Source organism: Hirundo rustica, chromosome 1, assembly GCF_015227805.2.
Source record: "Hirundo rustica isolate bHirRus1 chromosome 1, bHirRus1.pri.v3, whole genome shotgun sequence".
Taxonomy (NCBI): domain Eukaryota; kingdom Metazoa; phylum Chordata; class Aves; order Passeriformes; family Hirundinidae; genus Hirundo; species Hirundo rustica.
In genome coordinates this window covers 103,875,233-103,892,709 of record NC_053450.1, presented here as the reverse complement: position 1 = coordinate 103,892,709, position 17,477 = coordinate 103,875,233, and the positions used below count along the sequence as shown (strand labels likewise).

General features: G+C 41.5%; 1 protein-coding gene across 2 annotated transcripts in view; it reads left to right on the top strand.

Annotated features, from left to right (window-relative positions):
* Window positions 1–10,566, top strand: part of EGFR (epidermal growth factor receptor) — a 158,355-nt gene extending 147,789 nt beyond the window's left edge. Inside the window, exons 24-28 of one of the 2 annotated variants that reach the window (XM_040058184.2) lie at window positions 976–1,073; window positions 1,605–1,772; window positions 1,866–1,913; window positions 2,017–2,119; window positions 3,143–10,566. In XM_040058184.2, the coding sequence (XP_039914118.1) occupies window positions 976–1,073; window positions 1,605–1,772; window positions 1,866–1,913; window positions 2,017–2,119; window positions 3,143–3,516 (791 nt within the window). In that variant the 3' untranslated portion in view covers window positions 3,517–10,566. Of the gene's footprint in view, window positions 1–975; window positions 1,074–1,604; window positions 1,773–1,865; window positions 1,914–2,013; window positions 2,120–3,142 lie in introns of both variants that reach the window. The other variant, XM_040058176.2, reaches the window with a different exon arrangement.
* Window positions 10,567–17,477: the final 6,911 nt, after the last annotated feature.

Genomic DNA, 17,477 nt, shown 5'->3' with positions numbered 1-17,477 from the left:
TCAGAAAAAGTAGATTCTACTCCTGCAAGAACAGCAAACTCCCAAACACTCCATTTTGTCTAATAGCAAGAAGCATTTATTTTTGAATTAGTGGGGAATCATATTTCTAGCATGGTAAAAAGTCACTGGAAATGATGAGATTTTGTCTAATGTGGATGTCTTTGTCTAATGCAGATTTCAGAAGGCATATTACCACTTCATTTTTCCATTAATATAGATAGGCTGTTTCTTCAGAGTTCCTCGAGACACACTAAGCTTGACCTTTATTATTTTTCATTTTAAACACAAGAGTCTCTAGATCAGCTCATCTGTTAGTTGATTACAGAAAATGGGTTTCCTAACTGACATCACATGTAAAACCTCCAGTATCTATATTTGAAATCTCTTCTAGCATTGATTCAAACTAAGCTGTAAGGACTTACTTTTGTTGAAGTCAGTTTACTAATTAAATACAGCTTAGTTGCAGTAATCTTTCAATATGTCTTCAGTGAGAATGTTATGAATTTTAGAAGGCATCTGGTACACAGGGAGGCTTCTGATGTAAGCTTCCCAGGACTTCATGAAGCACTCCAGTGATTGTCAGATGGTCAAATCCTGGTACCTCGGCAGACACCCACTGGGGTCAGTTTGCTTCCTCTCCTTCAAGAGCTATTTTCAAAGCAAACTAATTGGGATTATCCCTCAGGTGGGACCTGCCTGCCCATGTGGAGATAGGATAGCAGGAGAGGAGATAGACTCAGCCTGAAGCTTTTCCAACATGGGGTTTCATTTCCGCCTTCCCCAAACTGCCAAATCTGCATTTTAAATGCTGAAATTCATACCCATGGCTGGTGAACTAACTTTTTATGGTGATCTCTTAGGGGTAGCTCCTTTCTTTGTTCCACACATGGAACTGCCTTTTTGCTGTTATATTTTATTTTAAACTCTGTGTTTGATCACCAAAACAATTTTGTTTGTGCACTGCTTCTCCTGCAGGCTGGATGATCGATGCAGACAGCCGTCCCAAGTTTCGTGAGCTGATAGCTGAATTCTCAAAAATGGCCCGTGACCCTCCACGCTATCTTGTTATACAGGTACTAACCACAGTGGTGGGAAGACATCTGATGGGCATTTCATCTGAGGCCCAAAGTAACTAGTAATGCATATGAGAACATATGATGCACATAACTGAAGACCAGATTTATTGTTGCTTTCCAGGTTTTAACCCATTCAGCTACAGCCTCAAACAAAATGTCAAGACTGGTCACTATTTTCTTAGTACTGGTCTCAGTCTAGGACCAGAAAGAGTCCATACTGTAGGCATGAGAGGAGAACAGAGTTTGATCCTCTTCAAAATGCAGTTATTTTACAGCAGCATGGACTGAGATTGCAGGCCTAAGTTCCCCTAAACTCTAGGTAAATTTGGTTAAATACACAGATCTCTGTATGGGCCATTGACTTAAGTATTGAACTTGCCTTGTGTGTCCCTTCCAACTCAGAATATTCTGTGAATCAAGATTTTGCATCCTGTGCCTCTTGTTAAATTACTTTGTCTCAGAGAGAAGGGGAGAATGAGGGCTGGAAAGGAGTCTACAAGTCTTGTGTCATGTTGACCTTTTTAACAGGGAGATGATAGGATGCACCTGCCCAGCCCTACAGACTCCAAGTTTTATCGCACCCTGATGGAGGAGGAGGACATGGAAGATATAGTGGATGCGGATGAGTACCTCGTGCCACACCAGGGCTTTTTCAACAGCCCTTCAACATCTCGCACTCCTCTCTTGAGTTCATTGGTATGAAAATTTTCCACTGTGGAAACATGACATGAAATTTTAGGAGTGAACTGCTTCTCATAATGTCTGTATTTTCTTTCTCTCTCTTTTAAGAGTGCAACCAGCAACAACTCTGCTACAACCTGCATTGACAGGAACGGGGTAAGTAGAAGGACCTTTAATAAGAGAGTAATTCAACCTATGTGGATCCGCTTCTACAAATCAGTCCTTCTAATACTGTTTTTCTCTACTTTCATCCTAGCAGGGACACCCTGTGCGGGAAGACAGCTTTGTCCAGAGGTATAGCTCAGACCCAACAGGTGCTTTCTTGGAGGACAGCATAGATGACAGCTTCCTACCAGCCCCAGGTGAGTACCTCTCCTGTTTTTCCATCCCATGGCTACTCATTCACAGGCCATTTGTTTGCAAATATAATAATTTTTCTTCCTTTTCTGTAGAAATGAAGCAATTTAAATGCTTTCTACCATTTTGGCTCAGTAAATGGGAGTGGAAAAGTGTGAACATACCATTTTCCTAGCCTTTATCTGTCTGCTTCTGACCATTTCTCATTTCAGTTCCTTCATGAGTCAGGTTCCTTATGTTAGCCATGTGTACCATCTCAGCAGGGAGTTTGCGTGTGTGGTTGTATGTTTAAAGCTTTCTACTTGAGATAGTAGCATCTAAAACTTCGGGTTCATTTTTTTAATGTTTTCAACAACATAAAGAGCTTTATGGCTGTTTCATTGCTTTCAGAAGTTAATCCACAGAAGGCAGTTCATGGTTTGACATGGACTTACAGTGTAGGCGGTCAGAGAGAGAGCCAGTGAGCACTGAGGGAGATGGGGCTGGATAATGCAGTGATGATGTTTTGTGTCCTTAAAAAATCCCAACCAACCATTCCAAGAATATACCATAGCTAAAAAGGGTGAAAGGCCCTGCAAGGAATAGCACTGACGTGAAATGTGGAATCACTGTTACTGCCAGTCCTGTATTTTCTAGGCATTTTCCTCATCGCTAAACATTTTTTCCGGGGAAACAGCTTCTGGCAGCTAACCTCCCAAACTGCCATTTCAGAACACAATCTGGGACACAGCCACCCACACGCCACTAAAATCAGCAGTAGCTATCTCACTGTCTCATGATCCAAGCCATCTTTCTGCTGGTTGGCAAACAAAATTCTTGAAGGTTAACTTCAGGGCAGCGTGTTTGGTGCCCCAGAGTGGCACTCCCTGCCTTTGGCTCTTTTCCACTCCGGGAAGTTCAGAGACATGCCATGTGCGAAGAGCAAGTGGCAGCTGGCTTGAAACTAAATGTCAAGTGACACAAATGGCTGCATTGATTTTATATCTTCCTTTTCATTCCTTCTCATTTTTATTTTCTTTTTATTCTAGAGTATGTAAACCAATTGGTGCCCAAGAAAGCAACTGCCTCAGTAGTCCAGAATCCAATCTACAACTTCTCTCTCACAGCAAACTCAAAGGTCCCCACAGACTCCAGCTACCAGAATTCACACAGCACAGCTGTGGACAACCCCGAGTATCTCAACACTAACCAGTCTCCCCTGGCCAAGACAGTCTTTGAGAGCTCTCCCTACTGGATCCAGGCGGGCAACCACCAAATAAATCTGGACAATCCTGACTATCAGCAGGACTTCTTACCGAAGGAAACCAAACCTAATGGTCTCTTGAAAGTTCCCGCAGCAGAAAACCCAGAGTACTTGAGGGTAGCGGCACCAAAAAGTGAATACATTGAAGCCTCAGCATGACCATAGAGAATTTCTTCTTGCAGTAAGGCAAGCTGGATAAGTGAACTGTTGGCTGCTGCAAGAGTGGACTCTGGCTCAGAGCAAGTGGCAACTGCAGTGCATCAAAAAGCACCTCTGCTTTTCAGCATGGGGCTTTGAAACTGCAAAGCCTGCCTGTCTGATGGTAGTTTGGGCCTTTCCTTGCCCATTTCCATGTAATAACTGAGGCCCATAGGCTGCACTTGGATTTTGGGATGGAGCAGGATATTCCTGGACTGAAGAAATATGGATGCATTCCTTTCATTTTCAAATGGTAGCATGGTAAAAAGCCACTCTGGGATGAACTTGAGAGCTGTACACATTGTACAGTCAAATTCCTTTCTACATTCTGTATTTTTATAAATGTTTCTAACAGAATTTTTGGATCTTTTGGATCTTTTACAAGATCAGATGCTTGTACTGCTCGTCTGCTAAGTGTTGCTCAGATCACCAGCAGGAAAAAGAATTATGTTCCAAATCTCCTGGAACTGAAACTGTTATTCCAAACCACCTGATTTTTACAAATTGGTTCCATATACTGCCTTTTGGCCCAAAGGTGAGAAGTGCATCTGAGGGACGTATGGGCAGTTCTGCCCCAGGCAGTATGGAGTGGATTGGTCTGGGGAAAACTAGCACAAGAAGCAAAATGGCACAATGCATCACCTGCTGACCACTATTGCTACAAACTGACAAGCGGAACATGCCTCCAAGTCACCTATATGATTATAAAGTGCTCACTAGTCTGTTTTCTGATGGTCAAACCCAAAACTTTTTTTTGTTCTGATCCCATATGCAGCTGTCAAGTTGTCAAAATGCCTTTCTTCTTCAACAAAACTGTTAAAAGATGTTGCCATAACTGAAAAATGAAGTGTCAGATAATGTTTAACAGACTTCAGTTAAATGTCAAGGAAATGCAAAGAATGGCAAATTGGAGCACTCACGAGACAGACTGAATTAAACTTGATTAAGGCAAGAAACACAGGTAGCTCTAGCCAAGCAGCTTTATTTCCCTTTTTAGAGGGGCTGAAAGCAGAAATAATTTTTCCTTATATATTTGGCAAATAAAAGGGGTATCTAAGTAGTACACTTCACTCACTTCAAGACAAAATATGGCCAGCTGTTTTCCTGTGCTGCAGCAGAGGCTGGGGCTGGTTACATGTCCTTTTGGGGTTACTGTCCTGGCAATGCCGAAGGAGCAGTGAGAATGAATTAAGGAAAGAAGGAATAATCTGGAATGATGGAAAATACTATCTTCCTCTTCTGAAGCACAGGGTTGCCTACTGCTTCTCTGAACTATGCAGCATCATCTTCTGGTTATTAGTGTGTGTAGGCAGGCAAGGCAAGGCTAAGATTTTGGCTTGACGGTATAAATCAGCCACAGCAGCAAAAGAAGCTACTCTTTCCAGTGACCCATAAAATTATTCCATCACTAACATTTCTTATGAAGGTAGGAGGAGTAAAGTGCCTGAAGTGTGAATTTAGTCAGTCCTTTAGATGCATCCCACCAGCAGCTTGGCAGTGCTATTTTAATCAAACCACTAGATCAGAAAGAAAATTCTCATTTGGGCACAAAGGCCCTTAACTAGTTGAATGTTGGTAAATTGCTTGAGGGTAGCATAAGCAGCTAACTGAGAGAGGATCTGTAGTCTATATTAAGTAGCAAGAAACAGTCAAATTTATTCTACTGCTGTGTTTTGAATACATCATTATGTGTTTCAGTTTAAGTACTGTATCTGAAGTCCAGGATCAAGCAGCAAATTCTTAGAGCACTGTTTTTACAGATTTACTAGCAAAGGAGACCTTCAGTCATGTGAAATGATCCCTTTTTAAATTAACATGCATTAGCAATTTGTATGTGTACAGCTCATGGGCCCCACTACAGTATAGGGTGAAGTGGCATGTTGGGTCAGAATCCGGAGATTGTTCTGTTTGGTAGATGTGTCTCACCATGCCCAAGTCCCAGACACAGCAGTGTGGAAGATGCAATGTTTGACTTGGATTATCAGTGGTTTATACTTAAAACAGTAACCAAAATTCAGTTCCCACGTCCAATTAGCAGCAGATTTCTCCTTGCATTCCTGGGAGCAGATTTGTTGTGTTGCTCTCACAAGTGTGCAACATGTGCGCACAGGCAGCGCTGCTTTTCCCCACCCACTGCCCTGGCAAAAATGTACATAAAACTAAAAAAAGATCTTAACAGAATTCACAGATAACTTTTCAATTTGCTGAATCTATTATGTCTCCAAGCAGAACACCAGAAAATCACATAGTGCATATTCTCCCACAGAATCTTTCAAACACTACTGCTCAAAGGAATTTGCTGATTTTAATCTCTTTAATCTGTTAGCTAAAACCAGAAAGCCACTGAGAAACAGCAATCTGTATCACAGCATTATGTAGCATGAATAGAGGTTAACATTTGCCCTTTTAAAACAACTCAGGAGTTTCTAGCAATTCATTGCTAGAAACAAGGAGTTTCATCTAAAAATTAAGTAATCTAAGTTTGAAAGAATATCTCTCTTGGAATGTGATGTTTTTGATGAAAAAAGTAGGAAATAGAATGTAGGACCAAAAACTGTTGATACAAATGTAGATTCCAGGTTGGTGAAATCAACAAATTGTGAAGTATTTCTGGTAGATTGGCATCCTGTAAGCCATGATTTGTAAGTTTGCAGCTCAGTAATGATTCAAAAGCCAGCAAAAAAATATAAACTAGGTAGTGCCTGCAGAGGCAGATAGAGTGGCACTGGGAGTAGATGGGACTGTGCAGCTACTGGCTGTGGCTGGAAGCACACATGTTATGCAGGGTGATGCTCACAGGGTAACAGACAATAGCAATATGCCAAATAATTTCCACTAGGATTTAAAAAAAAAACAAAACCAAAAAAACACAACACAAACAAAAACAACAAAAAAAGACACCACCCCAAACCAATCACCCAACAGGTAAGCAGGAAAAATGTCCTGGTTTTCCCATTGCAGCTCACTGCACATTAAACAGCAAGGAGACCCCAGCAGATCGTCGTAGGTGCTCATACAGGAGAATACGGTTTAGCAGCATAAATCAACATCCAGAAATAACTTGAAAGGTCAGCTGGAGGTGTGGGTAGGAAAAGCTGATTTTAAAGACACAGATAAATAGGGGAATGTAGCATTCCGAAGCCTCTTCTGAAAGCTAACAATCTTACCACTTAAGATAAAATTTCCCTTTTTACTGTATTTCTCATGGAAGGCAAATTTAAACAAGTTCGTCCTTAGCGTCTATCATAAAGCAGTAGTTATTACAGAACTCCTTTTGCAATAATAATTTAGGACTTTTAATAACTTCTAAGTGTATGAAAACGTAAGAGTCTTCATCTTACTTTGATGTTTTCCAGTGATTGTGTGCAGAGTCAGCAGACTTGATTTCATTGTGGGCCTTGAGTTGTTTTCTGCTGCAAAGGGAGTTGATCTGGGACATTTTCTCCATGTTGCAATTGATGTTGTCGAGTAAATTCATCCAGATGCCAGAGGCTTGCTTTTGTTCCCAGCTGATAGTCAACACTGAAATTACGCTTTTTTAGAGAGAGCGGCCAGAACTAGATGGTGGTTTCTAGAATGCCTCAGGGTGATGCCCCATCCCACCAACCTCACCACAACTTGAAGCCTGCCCTAGCATTAGAAAATGTGGTCTTGTGGTTTATTTGAAAGGAAGGGGCTTGTATAGGGAGCATAATGCCAGGGAAGGGCTGTAGCTGATCAATCCATACCTTAGACAGCTGCTGAGTTTGCACAGGGACATCACTGAGGCCACTGACTGTTCCTGCAGGTACAGGTGCTAGTCCTGTACCTGCAGGACTATCCTGTCCCTGATCCCAGCTTGATGTGAAGGGGGGTTGCAGAGATTGCTTGTGTGAAAACCAATGTACATGGCATTCATGCTGCGGGGGGTATCTCTTCTTTACCTGGGGGACATAGTCGGGGTTACAACAATGTCAGGACCCCAAACAGCTTGAAGAAGTATCACAAGGTGCCTGGGGTGTTCTTGGTCTGTCTGCGGGTGCTCCAGAGTGCCAAGAAGAAACTTTGCATTTCCAGACAAGCGCTCATTTTTCACATTCAGGGTTGAACATTTTCTGCTAGTATGACCACTGCCTCTCAAATGAGCAGTTACAGTACTCTGGCCATTGTTTGCCCCAAAGTTTCTCTATGAGAAAACACTTGAATCAGGACAAAGTATGAAAATGTACCTGTGTCCTCCTTCTTGGTGGAAACTGTGTATTTGTGAAATGTCAGACTCTGTGTATAACACTTAGCAAGAGCAACATTTTGTAATGTTTTATCACCACTGGTTCAAATTTTTATATTGGGATCCCATTTTCTAGCTTTCTTCTTATAAGTGTTCCCTCTTGGTTCTGACATACAACCTTCAAGGAGCCTTTTTAAATAATAAAATAATAGAAAAAAAAAAAGTTTATACAAAAGAAAAACTTGACACTTCAAGTAGCTTGTCAAATGGGCTGCATTAGGACCAAAGATGTAACGTCTTGTTTTCTCGCTTTAAAGGAGTAAGACAATAGATCACCACTCCCACAGTCTGTTTTTTAGAGAAGAGCTACAGAGCTCCACCCTTCATTGGGGCAGGGTCAGACCTCCACTGAGCCAAGAGTTTAGCTGGAGGGTGAGGCCTGCCATAGAAAACCAAACGGATATCAGGACCATGTATCACTTCAGTGCCAAACCTAAAACCTCTACTCTGTATTGCACTTAATGCAGTATCTAAACAGAGACACAGCCAAGAAAAAAAGAAGCAAATTCATGTTATTTTGGAATATGAGGAAAAAATACGATGAAGATGAGACATGATGAAATAACTTTTTTGTGTGAGGAAGTGTGTAGGCAGGCAGTGAGACTATAAAACAGTAACACTTTTGGTTATGTATTACTTTAATTATGCAGGGGAGTTGAAATCACAGAGCTTCCATGATATGCTTTGCTTTCTGCCATGTCTCCTGCCTGCATTTGATGTCTGGTGTTAAGCAGATCACCACCTCTACTACCATGGCCATGTGGACTGAGAATTACGGGTTGGTGCAACCCCTGTTTCTTATTCAGGGAGAGAAAAGTGCAGTCATAGTTGGCTCTACCAAAGGTAGTGGTCAAATGAATCCCTCAACAGCATCCAAAAATGGGTTTCCCAAGGGAAGAAATTGGCAATGGAAGACCTGCCTGGCAAAAGACACAGCACTTGTTGCACTGATGAAGTCAGCAGTCAGAAGGCTGAACACCTTCAGCCAAGATTTAGGGCTGGTGGTTCATCAACTTTTCTGTCATCTTCTAACATGGTACAGTTGGGGCTGTCTGGATGTGCAGCAGCACAAGTCCTATGGTCTCTTTCTATCTCTCACTTTGAAGAAATAGATTCTTCTAATCAATAAGGTGAAAACCAGAAATCAAAAATGCCTCTAACCACTGAACTGGTAGAAGGTGTTCCTACACAGCCAATACAGTACATCATTTCCAGTCAGGCTGGAATTTATCCAGACTCTTCTCCTTACTTCCCACCAGCTAGCTTGAGAGTGTGCATCCGCAACCACCATTAATGTTATCCTCATATTTTATTAAAGGGAATCATCAAAGTAGTTGTCTACAATGGTAGGAGGTTTGGCTCATATACCTTGTTGCTTTTTTTATCTACATTCCTAAAAGTGTTCTTGAAATTAATGGGATGTTTAAATTGATTACACTGAGAGTATAAAAAAAGGCTAATGTTGAGTGATTTTTTAAAATCCCTCACAGTAATCAGAGATCCTATGGATCCAATGCCCATTTTAGGCTGCTTTATATCGATGCAATCAACTGAATATAAGGTATGATGACTTGGTTTTAATAAACTGTCAAGCAATATATCCATAGATACAGATGGTACCCTCACAGCATTGTAAAGTTACTCAACTATGAAAGCACTATTTGTAAAATAAGACTCTTGACTTTTATACGGTTTAATGGTTTATACTGTTGATCAAAGATTGTTTGTATATGAGTGATAAAAAAATGAGGTGTATATTATTCTTTTTAATTGTTTTTAATTTTTGGAGGACTTTTATTGTAATATACTGTTGTATTTGGGGGGAACAAAAAGCAGTGGCTAGCTTATAGCTTGTAGCCAGAGGAGAACTCACTGTAAGGTTTCCTTATTGATGGACTTGGATTTTTTTTTTTTTTTTTTTCTGGTAAAGTTTGTCACCTTGGGGATTTATCCAGAGCTTAGTGAAGCTAGTAACAGCACACTTTCCTCTCTTCAAGACTCTGTCTCTCTGCATGCACAGTGCTGGAGTTTCATAATGTGAGCAATAATATAGGCAAGCCATGTGACCAATGGAAGTGCAATATGACAGCCCAGGTGCTGCTTATCAGGGCCCTAGAAAAAGCTGCTCTTTTATGTGTCAGGTTCCCACTTCACTTCCATGACAAGGGCAGAAGCAGAGTGAAAGCAATCCCTCAAAAGCTGATCCCTGTGGCATATGAAGCTGTAGCGTTGGCTATTTCCAAAGTGCATAGCTAAGGCAAAATAAAGTCTCAACCAGAGTCACACTGATGACTTAAACTGTTGTACTATACTAGGTGGGAAGAGAAATTCTGTTAGCAAAAGCAGCCCCAGTGTACCTCAAGTATGGGTGTTTATTATCCAACTGGTGGAACATGTGGCAGACAAAGATTAAAGAAATTGCAGGGTCTTCAACCTAACAGAGCAATATACACTGCATTGGCAAGACAGTAAAGAAGAGAGGACCTGGAACTGTCAGTATGCATTCAGCCTGGATAGGTCCCAGGTATCACAATTAGTAAATGAAATAATTTTTGTCTTTATAGATGAATTTTCTACACAGGAAAAAAAAAAGCCACATCAGCACCTTTCTTGTTTTCATCTTTCCATCCAGTCCCTTCCAGTATGTAGGCTGCATGTTCTACCAGCTCAACCTATTTTATGCAGAAATTACGTAGTCTTAATCTTCATATTACTGGTTCTCAGAAATGTCTAATGAGTATTAATGCATGATATTTTTATTTTAATAAAAGTAATTAAATAAATATTTGCTCTTTTGGCACATGATTTCCTTCACCCCCACTTCAAAATCAGCTGCCCTTAGAAGATTCTAGATAAGTTAGTATTGCTCTGCAGAAGAATAATGAATATCAAGAAGGAAATTGAAATAAACATTGTACATCTATGTATCTCCTCTGTGAAGATCAAAAAGCAACTTATAGATTTAAAAGTCCTTATCAGACAGGAAACTGCTGTTGTTTGTATCTGACAGAGGAGGAGCAATGCCTCTGTATTTACCCCAGAGAGGTGAGGACCCTAACTTGCTAAATCCCACTCCCAAAGCACCAAAAGAGAGGAACTTAAAATGAAGAATAGTATAAGCGTAGAAAAGTGTGGGTGTTTGGAAGGATGAGCATTCAGAAATTCCACTGGGTTCAGTGCAGTCAACATCAAATAAACAGAAAAGTGACAGAGGGTGCAAGAATAGAAGGCAGCCAAAGAAACACAGCTGCAGTTTAACCTCCCTATCTGCCTGCACAGGATATGGCAGATTAAGATAAGATATAGAAAATTGCTATTAAAAGATAGGAGAGGAATACAAGTCTCTTCCACAGGCTCCATCATTATTAACAGCAGCCCTAAGCAAGGGTCAGCAACTCCTGACCTCAACCCAGGAATATAACAAAGCCAGCCTTTGGGAAACTATCTGAATGCCCAATAATTACACCAGAACACATCAGAAATGTACAAGGGAGCCAGTAAAAGATAATATGGCCTGAGCAGGTCCACAGCCACAGCTGCACCACCTACCATGGCACCTGGGACAGACCCACATGCCTCCGACAGCACTGAACATGGAAGGGCTTCACCATCAGTCTTTGAGACAGTCATATTTCAGCAGTAACTCATCACAAATGGCTTTGTTCATTCTTGTCCTAAGGCTGCTGACTGGGGCAGCAGCATTTGATGGGGGTTTTTTGTACCAGGCATGGTTCTGGCAAGAAAAAGGGGCCTTGCAATTGCCAAAGGCAGGGGTGGGAACAGCAGTGAAGGTGACTCAGATTCCTTAGAGTGGCGTTATGCGTGCTGTCCAAGATAGGCTCAGTTCATTTGTCAGCATCCATCTGCATCAGAGCCACGGCAGACCCCCAGGAGGGGTGCCAATGACATGGCAGGCACAAAGGGACATGTCCTGCTCAGGGTGCTCGGTGGGGTGGCTGACCTTGCTCTCCACATCATGAGGTGGCCTGCTCAGAGCCCATCTGCAAGTATAAATTGAGGAAGTAAGGCCCCAGTCCCACAATGTGAATTATTGCTGTTTATTTGAGAGGAGCTGGAATTGCAGATCAGGTGGTGCTTTAAACTGTTTGTTGGGAATTGAAATCTCTCTAATAAGCACCATCTGTGTGAAGGTCAACACCAGAGCTCTTGTTGCAGAAATCCTTTTACTTGAAAACCTGTTTTCTTTCTAAAGAGAGCAGAAGGAATGTTATTCAATGTGTGTGTGTTAACTTCAGAGGCTGTTTTCTTCAGTGAGTTACAGCCCTGAAGAAATAGCACAGTAAGTGTTCATCTTTCTCCTGTATTGTATGTTTGCACCTATTTTTTCCTTTTCTCTTTTAAAGCACACGGACTTATGGATTGCACTAGACTTTGCTGGACACTGTCCCTCTCAGATAGGAGCAATGATGATACAAGAGATGGATATCCTTGTCTCACAGACAGCTTTTATTTAGCAGTGTTTGTCCTGGCACTGATTTAGCAAGCCAAAGTACAGCTAGTAAGGGTCACAGCTGGTTGTATAGATTCCCATCTAGCTCTTGGAGCCTAGTAAATCATCAGAAGCTGAGGATCTCTGTGTGAATTTGCTGATTGTGGATAAGAAATATAGCAATGTGTAACTTCTACTGCTGCCCATGGAGACCAGGCCATGCTAGGTCAAACCAAGCCTGGCTAGGCATAAATGTCATGGGAATGCAGCTCTGGCACAGCACAGTGGTGGTATCCTTCAGGCACAGCCATTGCCCCTGTGGCCAGACATCCTCTGGGGCACTCGTAGAACACATCTGCAGCTATTTGAGATTTCCAAAAGGAACCCAAGCTTGCAAAGCCTCTCTGGGACTATTTCTATTACCCCTGCTCCAAAGAGCACCAGAAGGAAAGCTAATGGTGCCCTCTCTTGGAAGGAAGAAACTCTGTCCAGAGCACACATATCTTTAAAACAGGTCTCCCAGCAAGCCAAGCTGAAAAAAGGAGCTTGCGTAGGAGATTTATTTTCCAGTCCATTTGGAGTACAGGTTCATGGTACATTTAATCCAACCTACGATTGGGATACTGCTAGAAAGGGTTGCTGCACTGATCCAATGGAAAATTAATCCTTCTCTTTGGCAGCTTGGTTTTAGCAGACTTGCAAGCTCTGCATGCACCAGAGCTGACTTCTGAGATGGTAATGTACATGCAAAGGACACGACCATGCCCCTTGGTGACAAGTGTACAAGTGACAACATCATAACAAGTGTGACATCCTCCTGCCCTCAAAAGCTCTTGTGCATTTTACTGTAGATAATTCTATTTCCCCAATTCTCAGTTCCTGGATTTCTTCATATCTTGCAAGAAAAGCAATATTGTGCAGATGAGGCTGTGAAGAACCTTAAAAGTAACGCAAATAGGCTGTGTCAGAACAAAGAGATCTAGGTTCATGCTTGGTTTGTGATCATTATACTGCTGGTAGGGAAAATTCTTCATCCAGCATTTTTGTATCTTATGGAAATGCTCCAGCATGGGTTTAACATAATGCAGAAGCAAAAAATGCTATTTTCAGTTGATGGCAGTTTTAGAAAAGCCATGGTTTTGCCTAATGCAAACACTGCCTCCACATATTTTTAAAAATTACTGTATTGGCCCTTGCAGCTTGCTAATGCAAGATTACTTCTAGTACTTGTTTTATTGGTTTAGAATTGAGTGGGGATCTGCCTAAAATATCTGACCACTTTATGTTTTGCTGCTGTGAATAATGCTGCTAGAACAGAATTGTAAACAAGCGAGACTTTCAATTATTCTTGGGGTTTGAGTGCTAAGCTAAAAAACCTAGCTTCCATCAGACATGAGTTGTATCAATGGTGGGAAGTAGCAAAATGTCTGTTTGCCAAAACCTGGAAACTTTAGGATCAGAGAGCAACGGACATGCCCCTGAGGCGTATGTCTGTAAGCAATATGTAACAGTACAAAAGCACACACGCCGTTGCCCTCCTCCCAAAAGTTAGGTTGCTGTCTATCATGGGTTGGCACCGTTTTGTTTTCTGGTTATAGAGAAACGTGAAATGTTTTTCCCTGCCAGGACCGTAGAGTGGTTTTGGTGGGGGGACGACAGGGACCTATCAGAAAGCTAGCCAAGACATTGGCGGCTAGTTTGACCAATAAGGATGTCAATGTGACTTTGGAAAGGACATTTAAAACTCTCATCTGCGGCGGATTGCTCTCTCGCTTTGGAATCAGCCGTGAGGTAACATCGTGGGCAGCGGGCTGGCTCGGGTTGGGCCCTGCTGTCCCTCTGGGCAGTCGGGTCGGGCCTCTGAGGGCCGCTGCCCGCACAGGGAGGGCCTGGGCCGGCTGAGCCCCTTTCCCGCTCTTGCCGGCAGGGAAGAGAGGCGGCTGCAGCTCGGCAGTGCTGGCCACGTGCTCAGACCATGGCAGAGGAGGCCAAGCCATGGCCCAGCTTAATCACCGCTGGCAGCAGAGAAAGAAAGCCTGCAGCTCCATAGCAACTCTGAGCTGGGCCGCCCTGTTAGACTGAGGGGTGGAAAAAAGGACATCTACCAGCTTCCTCCATCAGCACAGCTTTGCATTTCCTTCAGCCTCATGCAGCCCGGCACTTGCACATGGCCCTTGCAGGCCTGGGCGGATTTAACCCTTTCCTAGCAACATGGAGCTTTTAAAGCACAACTCTTCCTTGAGAGAAAGAAGAAAGAAAACAGAGGGTACTTAGAACAGACGCTGCATGAAGTCAGTGGATTAGAACTGAAAGAACTGATAATATTGGAATAGGATTGAAGAAGTGGACATTTTTAACCGGGCTTCTCTAAGGTAAACTATGCAGAAATGGACTGTTCTTTGTAGCATCTTCGTGTTGTTGGGTAGAATGCTAATTCTGATCAAAATTGAGGACTGATGTGATTGAGATTTATTTGGGAACTTTAAAGCCCCTGCTTCTGGGTCAAAAGGAGGTCTCAGCCTTTGAGACAAAGATGATTTTAGACTAGAATAAGTATTTGTAAACAGTACCACAGATGCACAGGGAGGCCTTACTAAGAGAACATCACAGTCTGCAAAAACTCCGGGCAGTTGCAGATATGTGCCAATAAAAGCCACTAGACTGTTGTGTCTTGTAGCAAACATCTCCATTAAAAAAAAAACCCTAGAGAGACTCTTCTCCTATAATTATGTCTAAATAGTGGAACTGACTGAAAATCACAAGTTGTGTCTTTCTATGTTGTTCAATAAAAAAGTTAATAGTTTGAAGGGGGAGAAAAGAGTGTTTTAAAGTTCCATTCTGTTTTAGTTTAAGTTTTCTTTTTTTTTTAGTTTAACCTTTTTTTCCATTCTTTTACTGTGTGTTAATAAAACTATTTTGTTCATTTTTAAGCTTGAGCCTGCTTTGCTTTTTCTCCTAATTCTCTCTCCCACAGAAAAAGAATAAATACTAAAACCTCTGTATTAATTGGTCTTTCTACCCAGTTTCATTAAATTAAGACCATTACATTGGTTTACAAGGGGGAAGCCAGAGGAAGGAGACAAGAGGGTGTAGGTGGGACATTCAGACTATCCAAAGAAATCCTGAAGAGACCTTGAAGGGAGGTGACCCTCTCTGCTTCACAGTATGTGACTCGTACTTAGTCTTACAAGGACCCTGGCAGGCAGGAAAGCTTGTTACCACAGGTAATAAAAATAACTTATTTTTTTTATTATTTAAAAAAATGAAAGAAAGAAACACAAACTGGCCTAGTGTGGGATGGCCTAAGAGGAGGAAGCAAATAGGTGTTGGCAGGACTATAAAGGGCTCTCAAGATAGAAGAAGTGCAAATTTTATAAGGATGGGAAGAAAACATGGTGGAGGGTTGAGCTAAGAAGAGGTGTGTCAGAGACTGGTTGACAGACTTGGGAAAACAGGTATTTTCCTTAAAATAAATCTATAGCGGAATTTGGTCATGGTTGAGTGACCAAAGGCATGTGCACACAAAGAGCATTTTATTTCCTAAATTATTAACTAAATCCCTTTATACATGTGGTTATTTTGTTTTGTGAGAGAGGTTTGAGCCCTCTGGAGATGTTTTGGACAGGATTGGATAGATTTTCTTCTTGAATGGTCTTTTGGACTTGTATTACTTAGTGGAGGACAATGTAGCAAAGGGCATATGGGGCAGTGCTGCAGAAAGAGGAGTGACTGTAGGTCCTGCCTGGAAGTGAGAAGAAGAAGCATGGGTTGTAGCAGGAAACAGTTTGGAGGACATACCTACAAAAGTCTAGGTTTTGTTGCCCAAAAATTTTTGAGCCCTGCTTATGACTTTATCTGAGGTGATGTCAGTCTTTTATACAGTTTCTGTGTCAAAGGGTCAGTGCAATTACACAAGTAATTGGGATAACTCAGTTTATGATGAACCTATTTATTAATTTCCCTATAGCCCCTAGGTAATTTTTTGTTATTTCTTGGCGTGAGAAAGCATACATTTCAGTCGTGATCATTAAGTGAGTATGGAATGGATTTTAATAGAATAGCAGTCTTTCATCCAAGAAAGTTTTCTGAGCAAACATTTGAATGATAACTTCAATACACAGTAATCCAGTATTCAATACACAGTAATTCAGCTCTGTAGCTGAACAAAATATAGGCTGCAGGCTGTTTTGTGCATTGCATGTTTCTTAGCAAGGTTTTGTACGTACTTAGCACAGTGAGGTCCTTTTGAAATCAGATCCTTAGATTTTGTGTGGAAAAAAAATCCCAAGTGTGCCTTCTGAAGAGAGATGCTGGATGTGTAGTGTTCTGGTCTCACATTTCCATGCAAAAACATTTGCACAGCAGGTAGAACAAGCCACAGGCACACATATATATCCTCTTGCAGGGTGCAATTTTCTATTTTGCAAGCATATCACCTGCTTACATAGAGAAGGTATTACCTCAAGGAGCCTTAATGGGCTCAGAGATGATATTTTGTCCTCAATGCTGGATTACTGTGTATTGAAGTTATCATTCAAAGTGTTTGCTCAGAAAACTTTCTTGGATGAAAGACTGCTATTCTATTAAAATCCATTCCATACTCGGTTAATGATCACGACTGAAATGTATGCTTTCTCACGCCAAGAAATAACAAAAAATTACCTAGGGGCTATAAGGAAATTAATAAATAGGTTCGTCATAAACTGAGTTATCCCAAGACCATGGATGCCTTCTCTTTTACATGCTTTCATTGAGCACTTACTTTATAGTCACTGGGAAAGATCTTTTTCTGTATGGACCTTTGGTCTGATAACACCCAGACAGATAATACTGATAAAATTAATAATACTGAGGGAAATTTGAGGGAAACTCTGGCTACAGCTATTCTTGAAACATTTTTGGCAGGTCACTCCTGTTCACCCAGCAAAAGAGTTAGCTCCTGGTACTAGGGCTGCTTCAGCTCTCTGGTGAGTATAACCCAGAAGGGTCTGATTGTAACCCTGCTGGTTTACAGCCACTGAGCCAGCAGGGCTTTATATCAGCTTCTGAATTTATGGCTTGTCTTCTGTTACACTGATCATGATTTTTGCCTTGAAATATCTAATGAGGACACTCTTTATATTGAAAACATAAATATAGAGAGACTGATTACCCATATATGCTGGGAAATTAGTGCTCAATGTATTAATAGTGATAATTTATAAT